This window comes from Dioscorea cayenensis, chromosome 18 (genome assembly GCF_009730915.1).
Source record: "Dioscorea cayenensis subsp. rotundata cultivar TDr96_F1 chromosome 18, TDr96_F1_v2_PseudoChromosome.rev07_lg8_w22 25.fasta, whole genome shotgun sequence".
Taxonomy (NCBI): domain Eukaryota; kingdom Viridiplantae; phylum Streptophyta; class Magnoliopsida; order Dioscoreales; family Dioscoreaceae; genus Dioscorea; species Dioscorea cayenensis.
In genome coordinates this window covers 19,135,437-19,149,660 of record NC_052488.1, presented here as the reverse complement: position 1 = coordinate 19,149,660, position 14,224 = coordinate 19,135,437, and the positions used below count along the sequence as shown (strand labels likewise).

The window sequence follows — 14,224 nt, the reverse complement described above, 5'->3', positions numbered from 1 at the left end:
ATAACAGAATTGGTCTCTTTACTTTTTTCTTTCTCTTCTCTTTTGATCTCTTTGTTCAGAAGAGACTAAATAGAACGATTTTCAAAAGTAGAGAAATAAGTGGGGCATATTTCTGAGTAGAGAGACCAAAAGAGAAGAGAGAGAAAAATAAATGGACCAATTCGGGTATTATACTAAAAAAAAGTTATTCAGGGATAGTTGGAATGATGATTTATCGATGATCTAAAAATTTATTAATCCGGTAGTGTGTTATATTGGTAATAAAAGTCTTGTCATGTACACAATTATAAAATTTTTAGAAATAAAAATAAAATTAGTAAATTCTTATGTTATGTAATTTTTTTAGGAAAATGATACAGCCGCCCCCAAATGACAACATTATTTATTTAAGTTTTATTATGATTACGTGACATAGATTTATACATTTTTTTATTAAATTATTTGTCAAATTGAACTTTTTGGGCTTTGTATTCCAATGCACTAATATGATAACAACCAATGAACTTCCACTATTGTTCTAAGTCCCACATTTCGGAAGTTATTTTATAATTTTATTAGCATATCTATTTTATTTATTTCTTGGTATTATACCCACTTTAGGTTTTATTATAAAATAGCAAAAATAATGCTTTTCTCAGGATCAAAATGTCCTTATTTTCTTGAAATAATTAAAATGACCCGAATATCTTAATATTTCTAAAAAGACTTTATTTTCTTAAAATGACTAACATGTTCTTTCATACTTTTTAGTACAACAATAATATGCTATTAGTTAGGGTCAAGTATATAAATTTTTTTATTCCATGTTGCTCTATCAAAAATTAAAAGGCTAAATAATCAAAATTAAGCTCTTAATATTTTTTTTTTATATCTATCTCTCTTTTTTTTTTATGATCTTTAACTTCTAACATCTATCTTTTTTTTTATGGGGAGCTACTAGTTATTTGTCAACATGTGCATATCATCTTAAGTGATTGTCTCTTTAACTTATTGGTATAGTACTACTCCTAAGATACTTTCTAATAGAGTTATTTCTTGGTTAATCTTTGTTTGTAATTCTTACTTTCATTTCAACATTCTCATTTTGGCCATCTCCATCTTTTTTTTGGCTCGTATACCATGGCTAACTTAACAACTATTCAATAATACTTATCTTTCAATTTAACAAAGAAAAAGTATATTTAAATCTGTTATTACATATTTTTTTAATATATTTTTTAAGTTAAATAAATGTATTTAAACTTTTTAAAGTAGTTTGGATATTTTACCAATGAAAATAAGCAAGTTGTAGTTTGGTTATTCTACCTTATCGAGTTATATGAAAATATATTATAATGTGATAATTTTATTATTATTTAAACATATATATATATATATATATATATATATATATATATATATATATGTGTGTGTGTGAATGTTTAAGTACTTTAAAATTTAACTATATTATAATTACGGAGCTAAATAAATTAATTTAATTAACAAATCCATTCGTGGAGACATGAACAAAAGACCCACGCCAAGACTTAGTAAACAGTATTAATAAATATTAGAGGAAGAATTCTAGTCTGCACTTTTAAGTTATACCAGTGAACTATTCAATAGCTAATAGTATTAACAAACAGTGCCTACTTTTAAATTTAATAAAGTATTATCACTAAATCACCAACACAATAATAAATTAAATGAAGAAATTGGACCACTTTATTAAAAAGTTGGGTGTTTTTAAGTGCCAATCTGAATAATTTGATGAATAAAAAAACCATAGAGATAAGAGTTCATACCAAATTACCAAATAACAGTAAGGGGCCGTTTGGTGTGCAGGCTTGGAGTGGGAATGAAGCCTTGATGAGCTTTAATCCCTTGTTTGTGTGTGCAGGTATGGGAGTGAGAGGGGTGTGAGGGAGGAGAGAATAACCAGTACACAAGTAATGACAATGCCCCTGAATTTGAGAGGAGTCTCATTCCTTGTTGAAGACTTGATGGTGAAATGTCAAGTTTGCCCCCAAAAAGTAATTTTGCCCACGTGAAGTCTTCTTCTCCTGGTTTTTATCTCCATCTTCTGGTTTCACTGCATCTAATTAAATGGCTTTTTAATGCTCAAATAAGCAAGTAAGTTTTATTTTTAATTCTATTACTTTATATATATGTATATATTCATCAAGTAAAAAAAGATATGTATATATATATATGTTTCTTCTATTTTGACAAAGAAACGTACAATCATGATGAATGTGTTAATATGTTGAATGTGTAATGTTGAAAATAATAACTGATTCAAATAATAAAGAGATAAATAAGTAAATTTAGTTATAAATAACAATTAAACTTAAATATATCACAACCACCTATATATTGTTATTAAAATTAATAATAAATAATTGTTAAACTTAAAAATTTAATTTAAATTTTTAATTATGATAAAAGAAATAACAATGCTTACAAAATATAGTTAAAAAATATTGACATTCTATTTTCTATTTTCTACGTTTTAATCTTAATTTTAATAATAAATAATTGATAAAATAAAATATTTAATTTAAATATTTAATTATGATAATGAAAGTAAAACAATATTTGAAATATTTTATTATTTAAAAATAAGTATTATTTTACTTAAATATGTTATTTATATATAATTCTATTTAATCCTATAAAGGGTATAATAGTCATTTTACCATATTTCTCTTTTTTAACTTTTCTCATTCCCAATGAACTACTCTCTTATACCTTACCAACCAAACACACTCTTCATTCCCAATCCTCCTTCACTCCTCCTCATTTCCATTACTCTCCCACTCCTTTCCATTCTCAATCCGGAAACCAAACGGCCCCTAAGTTCTTGGTCTGATACAATAGAAATAATAGAGTACATGCATCATATAGAGAAGCTAAGAAAGCAGCATTTGCTTAACTCTTAAGCACATTAACAAACTCCAGTAGTCTTTTCCTTATTAACCAGTTTCTTCCAGTATGAGGTGATCTCTTGTACAGTTTCTTCAACCGTTTTCTTAACCACAGCTACTTTGACATTTTTGGTAGATTCAAGTGAACTTGTAGCAGCGACTGTGCTCACAAGGTCTGCCAAGACCTTCTGAATGTCGGTGATGAGCCGGTCCACGAGGCTCCTGCTGAAGTCCTCCCGAACCACCACGCGAAGAACAGCAATGTTTTCGGCATTGGCTGGCATTGTATATGCAGGAACAATCCATCCAAATCTCCTTAAGTTTTCAGAAATGTCAAAAACACTATAAATGCTGCTGTCTTTGAGGGAGAATGCAACAAGTGGCACACCAATGTCCTTGGAAACAACTTCAAATTTTCCTGTCTTCTCAATGCCTTCTCTCAGTGATTTTGCATTCTCTGCGCAATTCTTCATGATGAGTTTGTATCCCTGTTTATAAGAAAAAATAAATAATGTTTTAAGGCTGGAGAGATAGACCATTGTAAATAAAACAATGAAGAGTCTTTGTAGATGTTGAATATATGGTCAGGAAATTGCAGGACCAAATCATGTGTGTTCCATAAACAAGAAGGAAAATTATTGAATATACAATGCAAATTAAGTAAAGATTTACTTATAAATTAAAAAAAAAAAAACCAGAAACATACTTCAAAGCCAAGTCGGATGAATTGGTAATATTGAGCAATAATCTGACTTGACCCTGTGATGATATCAAAATAAAATTATCTCATGAGTAAAAATGTGTTCGTACAAGGGAATTAAAGTGAGGTAAATGAAATATCACCTTTAGAGAAGTTAAGAGTGAAGGTCGGTTGATCTGTCCCAAGATAGTTGATATGAAAAATGAGTTCGTCTGGCAAATCCTCATTGCTCCTCCAAATAACCCAGCCAACACCAGCATAAACAAGACCATACTTGTGTCCACTTACATTGATACTTTTTACCAGGGGCAAACGGAAATCCCATTCAAGATCTGGGTACAGAAAAGGTGCTATAAAACCACCACTTGCTGCATCAACATGAATAGGAGTATCCCACCTGCAAGGCATATTGAAGAATGAGGAAGTCACAGAGAATCTAAATAACATGCTCTTTCCAAACATAAGAAAACTAAAAGAAAAAAGTCACAAAATTCAGGCATTTACTGTTGGCTTACTCAATTTATATAAAAAAACCACCAATTTTAGCAAGTTAAAAGTTGCTGATTGATTACACCAACCAGAATAATCAGTAAAAATCAAGCATAAACCATTAATTGCTTGCAAGAAAAGAGATGGATAAGGATGACACGCAAATAGGCCTACTTATATGAATCCATATATAGTAAACATTTGGTACTATAGAATTACCTACCCAGTCTCCTCATTCTTCTTCGTAAGTAGCTCATTCAGTAGTTTAACATCTTCAAACTCTCCAGTGAGAGTAGAACCCAGGATAGCAGCAACACAAATTGTATTTTCATCAACCAATTCCACAGCCTTTACAGGGTCCATAACATAGTATCCCTCTCTCAGCTTCACTTCCTTCAGTTCTACTTCAAAATACCTAGCAAATTTCTCCCAACACACCTGAATGACAACACATGCAAAGTAGAGCATGAAACCAATAGTCTGGCAACCAAATGGCTAGCTCATAACAAGTTTTAGTGGCAAGTACCTGAACATTAGCACCAGTAATAATGTTTGGCTTGTCATAAGGCTTTCCCTCTGCTTTCCTCTTATTCTGCCACTTCCTCTTGAACGCCAAACCTGCTAGCATTATGGCTTCAGTGTTGGTTATGATTGAAGATTTGAAGAATGCTGAGAAAAAGCTAAAGCTGAAACTGTCCTGGTGGTATTAGTTTTGATTTGAAGGGCTTTTGTGTCTTTTCCAGTGTTCAAATTTCAGGTAAAGTCGTTAGTAGATGGCTGAAAGAAAATGAATGGCTGTGATGGGTTTCATCAAGGAAAGGGAGTAAGTTCGAGGCAGATGCTGAAGCAAAGAGTTGAGAAGCAATGAACGGCTGAGATTTAATAATCACATATAATATCGTTAGTTCGAGGCAGAGCGGTGGTCTGGATGAAGAGCGGTGGAGTTGGTTTGGTTCAGACACGTAGGTTGTGACTAACCTGTTTCTTTTCAGTCACTAAAGTATTGTATAAAAGGCTGTTTTTAATGTTTTGAAAGTTAAGTGTGAATGTTTTTCTGATTTTTCTTGAAGCCACTTCTTGTATGAATTTTCCAGCTTTAATGAGTGAGTTTTTGTCCAAAGTTTGTATAAGGAAGTTGTTGATCGTGATCTTAACACTGTGTGTATTGAATTTCAGAGGCAACCGAGTTATATACAGTCTGGTATTTTTATTATAAGGTTGTTGTTCTATGTTTTGCTGTTTTCTTGTGTTCTTGTGCTTGTGTGATTTTTCCTGATCAAGTGGCTGAGTTCTTCAAGTTTCTTTATATAAGAAACTTGTTCTTCTATAACTAAACTCTCTTCGTAGTGAATATCAGTGGTATCAGAGCTCAGGTTGTTGTGGATTTATAGATGGCTTCTAATTCAGCTACTTCATCTACACCTGATATTTCTCCTTCATTGTTACCAATCTTTAAAGGAGAAGGGTATGAACATTGGAGCTTTAGAATGAAGACTTTTTTCAGGTCTCAGAGGTTGTGGAAGATTGTGGAAGAAGGTATTAGTGAAGAGAAGAATCCATCTGAAAAAGACAAAGAAGATGATGCAAAGGCATTCTTTTTGCTGCAACAGGCTGTGGATGAATCTATTCTTCACAGATTGGTGAGGTTTAATTCTGCAAAGGAAGCATGGGATCATCTCAGAAATGAAAATCAAGGTTCTTCTCGAATGGTTTCAGTAAGACAACAAACGTTGAGACAGAAATTTGATTTGCTTCAAATGAGAGAAGATGAGACTGTGCAACAGTATGTTACAAGGGTTTTAACAGTTGTAAATCAAATTAGAGGTATGGGAACTGAATTGAAAGAAGATGAGGTTGTTTTGAAGGTCATGAGAAGTTTATCATCAAGGTTTGTGCATGCTGTAACCTCAATTGAAGAAGCAAGGGACATGAAGACAATGACCTTGGATGATTTGAGCAGTGCTTTACAAGCTCATGAAGCTAGATACAATCAGTTCTCTGGAAGACATGAAGGTGGGTCCTTTGTAGTTCAAGGAGACACAAGGAGTGGTAGAAATGTGCAGAGAGGAAGGGTTAGAGAATTCAGAAGTAGAGGAAGGTTTGATGGCAATTGGAGAGGCCAGGGTTATGTTGATCAAAGGCAAGTTGGACAAAGACAGCAGAACTCTTCTGACAATAATACATGGCAGAGAGGGAGAATTGGATCAAGACCATTTGGCATGTTTTCAAGAGGGCAAAGGCAATTTGTTGGACAGAGGGGTAATAGAGGGAGTTTACAAAATATTCAGTGCTTCAATTGTAAGAAATATGGTCATACTCAATCACATTGTTGGTCTCAGAACAAAAGTTTTGAAAGGGGATCTAGTTCTAATTCTCAAGATGAAGGCTCTTCTAGTGACTATGGGAATTTATTTTTGGTGCATGGAGGTGATGGAAATGTTTGTTCTTCCTTATGGCTATTGGACAGTGGATGTTCAAATCATATGACAGGAGACAAAAATTTGTTTTACAGTCTAGATGAATCTGTGAAGCATAGTGTGAAGTTGGGCAATGATAAAGATGTTCAAGTGCAAGGGATAGGCTCAGTGATGATTACAGTGCAAGGAGGAATTAAAAAACTGATTCAGAATGTGAAATATGTGCCACAGCTGGCTCATAATTTACTTAGTATTGGGCAACTGACAGCTTGGGATTATGAGATTGTTTTCAAGAAGACTTGGTGTAAAATTATGAATGTTGCAGGTGATTCAATTTTGATGTTGCATAGGAACAGTAAAAATTTGTATCCTATAGAATTTTCTGCTGGTGATGATGAACAAGTGAATGTTGTGGATGGAAGCAAGGGTGATCTAAGTTTGTTGTGGCATCACAGATATGGGCATCTGCATTTTCAAGGACTGAAAATTCTGAATCAGAAGAAGCTTGTTTTTGGGGTGCCAAGGGTGCAGCCAATAGGTGTATGTGAAGCTTGTATTTATGGGAAGCAAACAAGGTTACCATTTTCATCTGGCAAGTCTTGGAGAGCAAAACAAAAACTTCATCTTGTGCATGCAGATGTGTGTGGGCCAATGCAGACTGAATCTCATGGTGGCAGTAAGTATTTTCTGTTGTTTATTGATGATTACTCTAGAATGAGTTGGGTATATCCAATCAAGTATAAGCATGAAGTGTTCTCATGTTTCAAACAATTTCTAGCTTTTGTTGAAAGGCAATCAGGCCAGAAATTGAGAATTTTGAGAACTGATAGAGGTGGAGAGTTTGTATCTAAAGAATTTGATGAGTTTTGCTTTACAAATGGAATTAAACATGAATTGACTGCTCCTTATACTCCTCAGCAAAATGGGGTTGCTCGAGAGAAAGAACGTAACTCTTGTTGATAAGGCAAGAAGCTTGATAAATGCAAGTCACCCGCCAAATTCTTTTCTCAGGGCGTAAGCAGTCATGACAAAGCAGTGTATCTATCTAATATTTCCCCTACACAAGCAAAGGTGGAATAAAAACCCCATATGAGGCATGGTTTGATGTTAAGCCAAAGGTGAATCATTTAAGGGTCTTTGGTTGTATTGCATATACACATCCCTGCCACTCAAAATGTGCGAGGTTAGATCAAAAGGGCCCCGAAAGGTATTTTTGTCGGATATTGCATTAATGCCAAGGCCTACAGGATTTTTATACCAGAATCAGGGAAGCTTGTGATCAGTAGAGATGTGACTTTTTCTGAGAAGGAATTTTGGCAGTGGAAGGAAGGGAAAGCTTCTACAAAGGCAGTGATACTACCAGATATGAGAACAATTTTGGGAACTACATCAGCATCTACATCTGAGCAGACAGAAAATTCAGTATCAGGTAGTGGTAGTAGTATTAATGGGCATAGCAGTAATGGAGGTTCACCAAGCAGGCAATCAGAGCAATTGAGTGATACCAGTGTTGATGAGTCACCTATACAAAGAGTTAGAGCACTGAAAGAAATTTATGAAGGTTGTACTTTTGCTTTGACTGTGACAGATCCTGAGACTTATGAAGAAGCAGTAAAGGTTGAACATTGGAGGCAGGCAATGTCTGAAGAATTTGACTCAATTCAGAGGAATGGTACTTGGCAGCTTTGTCAGTTACCAACAGGGAAGAAGAAAATTGGGGTCAAGTGGGTGTATAAGACTAAGATAAGACCAAGTGGTGAAATTGAAAAGTATAAAGCAAGGCTTGTAGCAAGGGGGTATGCTCAAGAATATGGGGTTGATTATGAGGAGGTTTTTGCTCCAGTGGCCAGAATGGATACAATAAGGATGATCTTGGCTCTTGGTGCTCAAAGGAAGTGGCCAATTTATCAGTTGGATGTTAAATCTGCTTTTTTGAATGGAAAAATAGAGGAAGAGGTATATGTGTCTCAACCTAGAGGGTTTGAAGTACAAGATAAAGAAGATCATGTATATAAGTTGTTTAAAGCTCTATATGGATTAAAACAGGCCCCAAGAGCATGGTATGAGAGATTAGATACTTGGTTTCTTTCTCAAGGTTTTCAAAGAAGTCTGACAGAACACACTCTATATAAGAAATCTGAAAATCAGTCTGAAATATTGTTGGTATGTGTATATGTGGATGATTTAATTTGTTTGGGGGTCTTCTGTGAAGCGCTTAATCGCTTTAAAGAAGCTATGAAAAAAAGAGTTTGATATGACTAGACTTAGGTGTGATGAAATATTTTTTTAGGATTGAAGTTAATCAAAGTGAAAAATGGTCTTCATGTTTCACAAAAGAAGTATGCCAAAGATTTGTTAAGACAATTTGGTATGCAGCATTGTAAGTCAGTGGGTATTCCAATGGCTCAGAGCACAAAATTGCAGTTGAGTGATAATGCAGAAGGTGTTGATGCAACTATGTATAGAAGTTTGGTTGGTAAACTTTTGTATTTGACACACACCAGGCCGGATTTAGTGTATTCAGTGAATTTACTATCAAGACACATGGCACAACCTACAAAATTTCAATTTGGAGCTGCTAAACATGTTCTGAGGTATGTAGTCGGGTACTTATGACTATGGCATTCAAAGATAATAGTAATGTGAATTGTGTGCTTGAAGGCTATAGTGATAGTGATTGGAGTGGAGATACACAAGATAGAAAAGAGCTACATCCGGGTTTTGTTTTTTTCTCTAGGATCAGTGCAAAGTGTGTTGGTCATCAAAAAAACAAGAAATTGTGGCTCTTTTCATCTACGTGCTCGAGTATGTTGCTTTGAATGCAGCATGTTGTCATAGTATGTGGATGGAGAAGATCTTACTTGATTGTGATGTGAATTGTGACACTCCAGTCCAGATCTGGTGTGATAATAAATCATGCATAGCTATAGCAAAGAATCCTACACTTCATGGTAGAACAAAGCATATGGATGTGAGGTTTCACTATATTAGGGAGCTTGTGACAAAGAAGAAGATTCAAGTGAATTATTGTTCTACAAATGTACAAGTTGCTGATATTTTTACAAAGTGTTTGAGTGTTCAGAAGCATAGACAATTCAGAGGTGAAATGGGAGTCTGTCAGCTTCAATCAAGGGGGGATTTTGTTGGTTATGATTGAAGATTTGAAGAATGCTGAGAAAAAGCTGAAGCTGAAACTGTCCTGGTGGTATTAGTTTTGATTTGAAGGGCTTTTGTGTCTTTTCCAGTGTTCAAATTTCAGGTAAAGTCGTTAGTAGATGGCTGAAAGAAAATGAATGGCTGTGATGGGTTTCATCAAGGAAAGGGAGTAAGTTCGAGGCAGATGCTGAAGCAAAGAGTTGAGAAGCAATGAACGGCTGAGATTTAATAATCACATATAATATCGTTAGTTCGAGGCAGAGCGGTGGTCTGGATGAAGAGCGGTGGAGTTGGTTTGGTTCAGACACGTAGGTTGTGACTAACCTGTTTCTTTTCAGTCACTAAAGTATTGTATAAAAGGCTGTTTTTAATGTTTTGAAAGTTAAGTGTGAATGTTTTTCTGATTTTTCTTGAAGCCACTTCTTGTATGAATTTTCCAGCTTTAACGAGTGAGTTTTTGTCCAAAGTTTGTATAAGGAAGTTGTTGATCGTGATCTTAACACTGTGTGTATTGAATTTCAGAGGCAACCGAGTTATATACAGTCTGGTATTTTTATTATAAGGTTGTTGTTCTATGTTTTGCTGTTTTCTTGTGTTCTTGTGCTTGTGTGATTTTTCCTGATCAAGTGGCTGAGTTCTTCAAGTTTCTTTATATAAGAAACTTGTTCTTCTATAACTAAACTCTCTTCGTAGTGAATATCATTCAGAAGATCCCACTGTTCCAACCCCCACAGCTGTTTCATCCTCCCCTATTGGAGCATTGAAGAGATGGGCAATCATATTCACACACCGGTTCTACAATAAAATGAAAAGTTAAGAGGACCGAACATAAATCCGTCCAGTATTAATTGTCCTCACAATCATTTATTGTGAACAAAATAGATCAACCTAATGATATCTTTTCAATTATTTAATTAAGTATTTGATGTTCATATCCTTCATCAATCCATTAAATTAATTATTTAATTGTGTGATATTCATACCACTACACCAATCCATTAAACTTTTATTCATTAGACAATCTTTTGTAATAGTTATATTATAATAAAAACCTAATGTAGTTTTTTTTTTATTGTTTTTTATTTTTTTGACAAAAACGATAAACACCAAATTAAAAGACAGGCAGGTACAAAAGTGCACCAATTACGGTAACTTGAATAACCTCCTAGAGATAAACTCACTTACTATGCAATCCTAGAGAGAAAGACGAGAGGTATTTCTCACACAAAACTCCCATAAAGGGACTAAGTACAATATGAGTTGAGAGGTTCCAATTCGAGACCTCTTAATCACACTACATGGTAGTTACCGCTGGACTAGCCTACGGTTCCCTAACCTACTGTAATTTCATTTATCATTTCAATTATTCATTTTATATATTCTACAATAAATATATTTGTATAGAAAATTTATTTTATTATTTAATAAATTAATTATTTTGACAAATATATATATTTTTTATAAAATTAAATATTATTAATTATTAAAAATGATTTATGTCTTGGTTGATAAAAAATAAATATGTTTTCTCAAAGTAATGAAGAAATTAAAAAAAATAATTTAATATAAATTAAGAGTTTCAAAAAAAATTTCTCAAATTAGAAATATTAATAAAAATAAGTTTAAAAAATTAAAAAAAATTTATTGCAAAAAATATAAAATAAAAAAGTATTTTATCATGTGAAGAAAAAAAAAACAGGAATGTTCAAGAGGTGCAACAAAGTCATTTGAAAAAATGGGTGAGGCCACAATTGATAGCCACCAAATACTCAATGTCCATTAAACGTTTTTCATACTGTGTTTCACCTCCTTTAAATGAATGAAAACAAAAGGAATCTATTTGACATGTTTCTACACAAGTTGCATAAAATAAATTTATAAAAAAAAAAAACATTGTAATGACTACCGGAGATTTCATCACATCAAAACAAACATGATGATACACGGAATAAGCAAACTTGCTTGGTTTTTCAATCAGATAATTCTTTAGTCATTCACGGATTGTATAGTAAAAAAATATTCAAAGTTCAACTCCACACGAACAAGTGAACTTGCTTGGTTTTTTAATAGATAATTTTTTGGTTTTCCACTGTTTGAATAGTGAAAAAATGTTCAAACTTAACCACACAAAACAAGTAAACTTGGTTTTTCAATCATAATTCTTTGGTCTTTCACTGTTGTGTAGTAAAAAATTAATATTTTATCGAGATTAAAGTTTAGGTTATCGGGATCGAACACCCGATAACCTAAACTAAACTTTATATATATATAGTTTAGATTATCGGATGTTTGTTTATATATATAGCAGCACAAAGTAAAAAACCAAAAAATCAGAAGCTTTCATAATTATAGAATTAGGCAAAATGACTTTTGCCTAGAAAGTTAAAACAAAATTAAACCATACAATACAATATTCATCTTGCGTGATTTCAAACAAAAGCAAAGTATTTCATGTTCCTTTTCTATCACATTCTAACACGTATGTTATTATTATTTTATGTTATAATTGAAAAATATATGTCAGACTGTAATAAAAGAGGACCAGAAAATAACATGGTTTTGAAAGCTTGCGAGATGACTTCACCATACCTGTGATCCTTAGCAATCAGAGAAAGAACGTGTGCACTTACCTGCAACTCAGTGGTGACAGGGTACTCATCCATATCAACATAGTTCTTATTGATAGCCTCCATCATAAGCTTATCGCACTCCGGCTCCATCCACGTCGTGACGAAAGACGCAAGATTCAACCTCGGATTGCCATCAAGCATCAACTCACCGCTGATGATTTGATATGCTGCATCACACGTCGTCGGCTTCTCCGGCATCTTGTTCCTACAACAAAAACCCATATATATATATATATATATATATATATATATATATATATATATATATATATATATATATATATATATATATATATAGTTCCAGACAGTTCCAGGGATATGAAAGAGAATTAAGCTAGCATATGAGATCAGATGATTCAGATGGAGCTGCTCGCTAATTAAGGGCCCGTTTGGATTGCGGAATAGGAATAGGAAGGGGGGGAATGAGAAGAAGGGAGGAGTGGGAATAAAAATAGGGGGAAAGAGGAGGATAATAATGAAGGTGTTTGGTTTGAGGGAATAAGGGTTAGGAATAGGAAAAAGTAAGAGAGAAATATTATCAAAATTACATTTATACCCCTTTTGTATAAATAAAATCATTTGTATAAAATAATGAATTATGTTTAATAATAAAAATTTACCATTATTTATTATTAAATATTTAGAATATAATTATTTATTTTAATTTAATATGATCAAATAATTAAAATTAATATAATTAATTCACATATTTAATTAGTATATTTAATTATAATAATTAATAATAAAAATTAATAATAATAATAATAGTTAAAATATAATGATATTTAAATTAATTTATTATGTTAATCAATATATATATTATAACAATTTAAATTTTTAATTTAAATTATTATAATTAATTATTTAAAGTAAAAAATTTTATTAACATATAATTAATTAATAAAAATAAAAAAATCACTTATAAAAATAATTTAAATATGATTATTTATTTAAATTGTAATAATTAAATTTATTAATTAATTATATTAATTTTAAATATTAATTAAATATAAATAGAGGGGTAATATAGACATTTCCATGCTAAGGAGAGCTAAACCCCCCATTTTGTCAAAGAGTGCCACTCATCCACATGCATTAGTCCCATTACCATGAAAAGATACTATTTATGCCTTTCCTGATTACCAAACATGGGCTAAGGATTCATGGGTACATGTGATTCCCACTCCCAAGGAGACAATCCATGATCCAAACGGGTCCTAATTAGTTAGGACGCAATGAGAGAAGAAATGGAAACCTTGGGAGGGGTGTGCTGGCGTAGCGGGAGACGAAGGTGGAGTCTAGCACCCCGGCGTCGATCGTCATCGTCGAGATCACCATCGTTTTCCTTCGAGGGGATCAATGAAGAAGAAGAAGAGAAGGTGGGGTGCTCCATTTATGGGAGTTGTCAGTGGTGAGTCTGGGAGTGGGGTGAAATTTAACCTAACGTAAACCTAGTACGTGGCAGAATAACAGATGGCTGATCCGTGTATTGAAATGTAGTGTACTACTCTAAGTATCCAATAGGAGGGTGACACGCGTCGTATCAGCGAGGGAATTTGGGACAGAAGTGACACACGCTTCTCTGGTGCCGTGACCTGGAGGTATCAGTGTTTCGCAACGGGCATGGCCAAAAAAGCATGGGGGGTGAGAGCTTCGGACAAAACATGATTGGTACTCTTGTTTCTAAAAAAATCAAGTATTTCTTTTTTTAAAAAAATATAAAAATCAAGTATTATATTTTTTTTTTAAAAAAATATAATACTTGGTCAATCTACTCAGAAATACGCCCCACTAATCCCTCTACTCTTGAAAATGACCTAATTTAGTTCTTCTACCCTTAATCTCTTCCCATCTAGTCCCTATACCTTTGAAAAACATGAATGATAACTTCTCTTAATTTATTGATATTATTTTCATAAAGTATTC

At 33.1% G+C, this 14,224-nt stretch overlaps 1 protein-coding gene across 1 annotated transcript; it reads right to left on the bottom strand.

Moving 5' to 3' along the window:
* Window positions 1–2,761: 2,761 nt before the first annotated feature.
* On the bottom strand, window positions 2,762–13,638 carry LOC120281801 (glutamate decarboxylase-like). Its single transcript, XM_039288493.1, has 8 exons — window positions 13,554–13,638; window positions 12,299–12,503; window positions 10,381–10,463; window positions 4,622–4,739; window positions 4,319–4,533; window positions 3,750–4,003; window positions 3,613–3,665; window positions 2,762–3,394 (listed from the first exon to the last, which is right to left on the bottom strand). The coding sequence occupies exons 1-8, from the start codon at window positions 13,634–13,636 to the stop codon at window positions 2,927–2,929; spliced, it is 1,479 nt and encodes a 492-aa protein (XP_039144427.1). The 5' UTR covers window positions 13,637–13,638; the 3' UTR covers window positions 2,762–2,926.
* Between the last annotated feature and the right edge of the window lie 586 nt (window positions 13,639–14,224).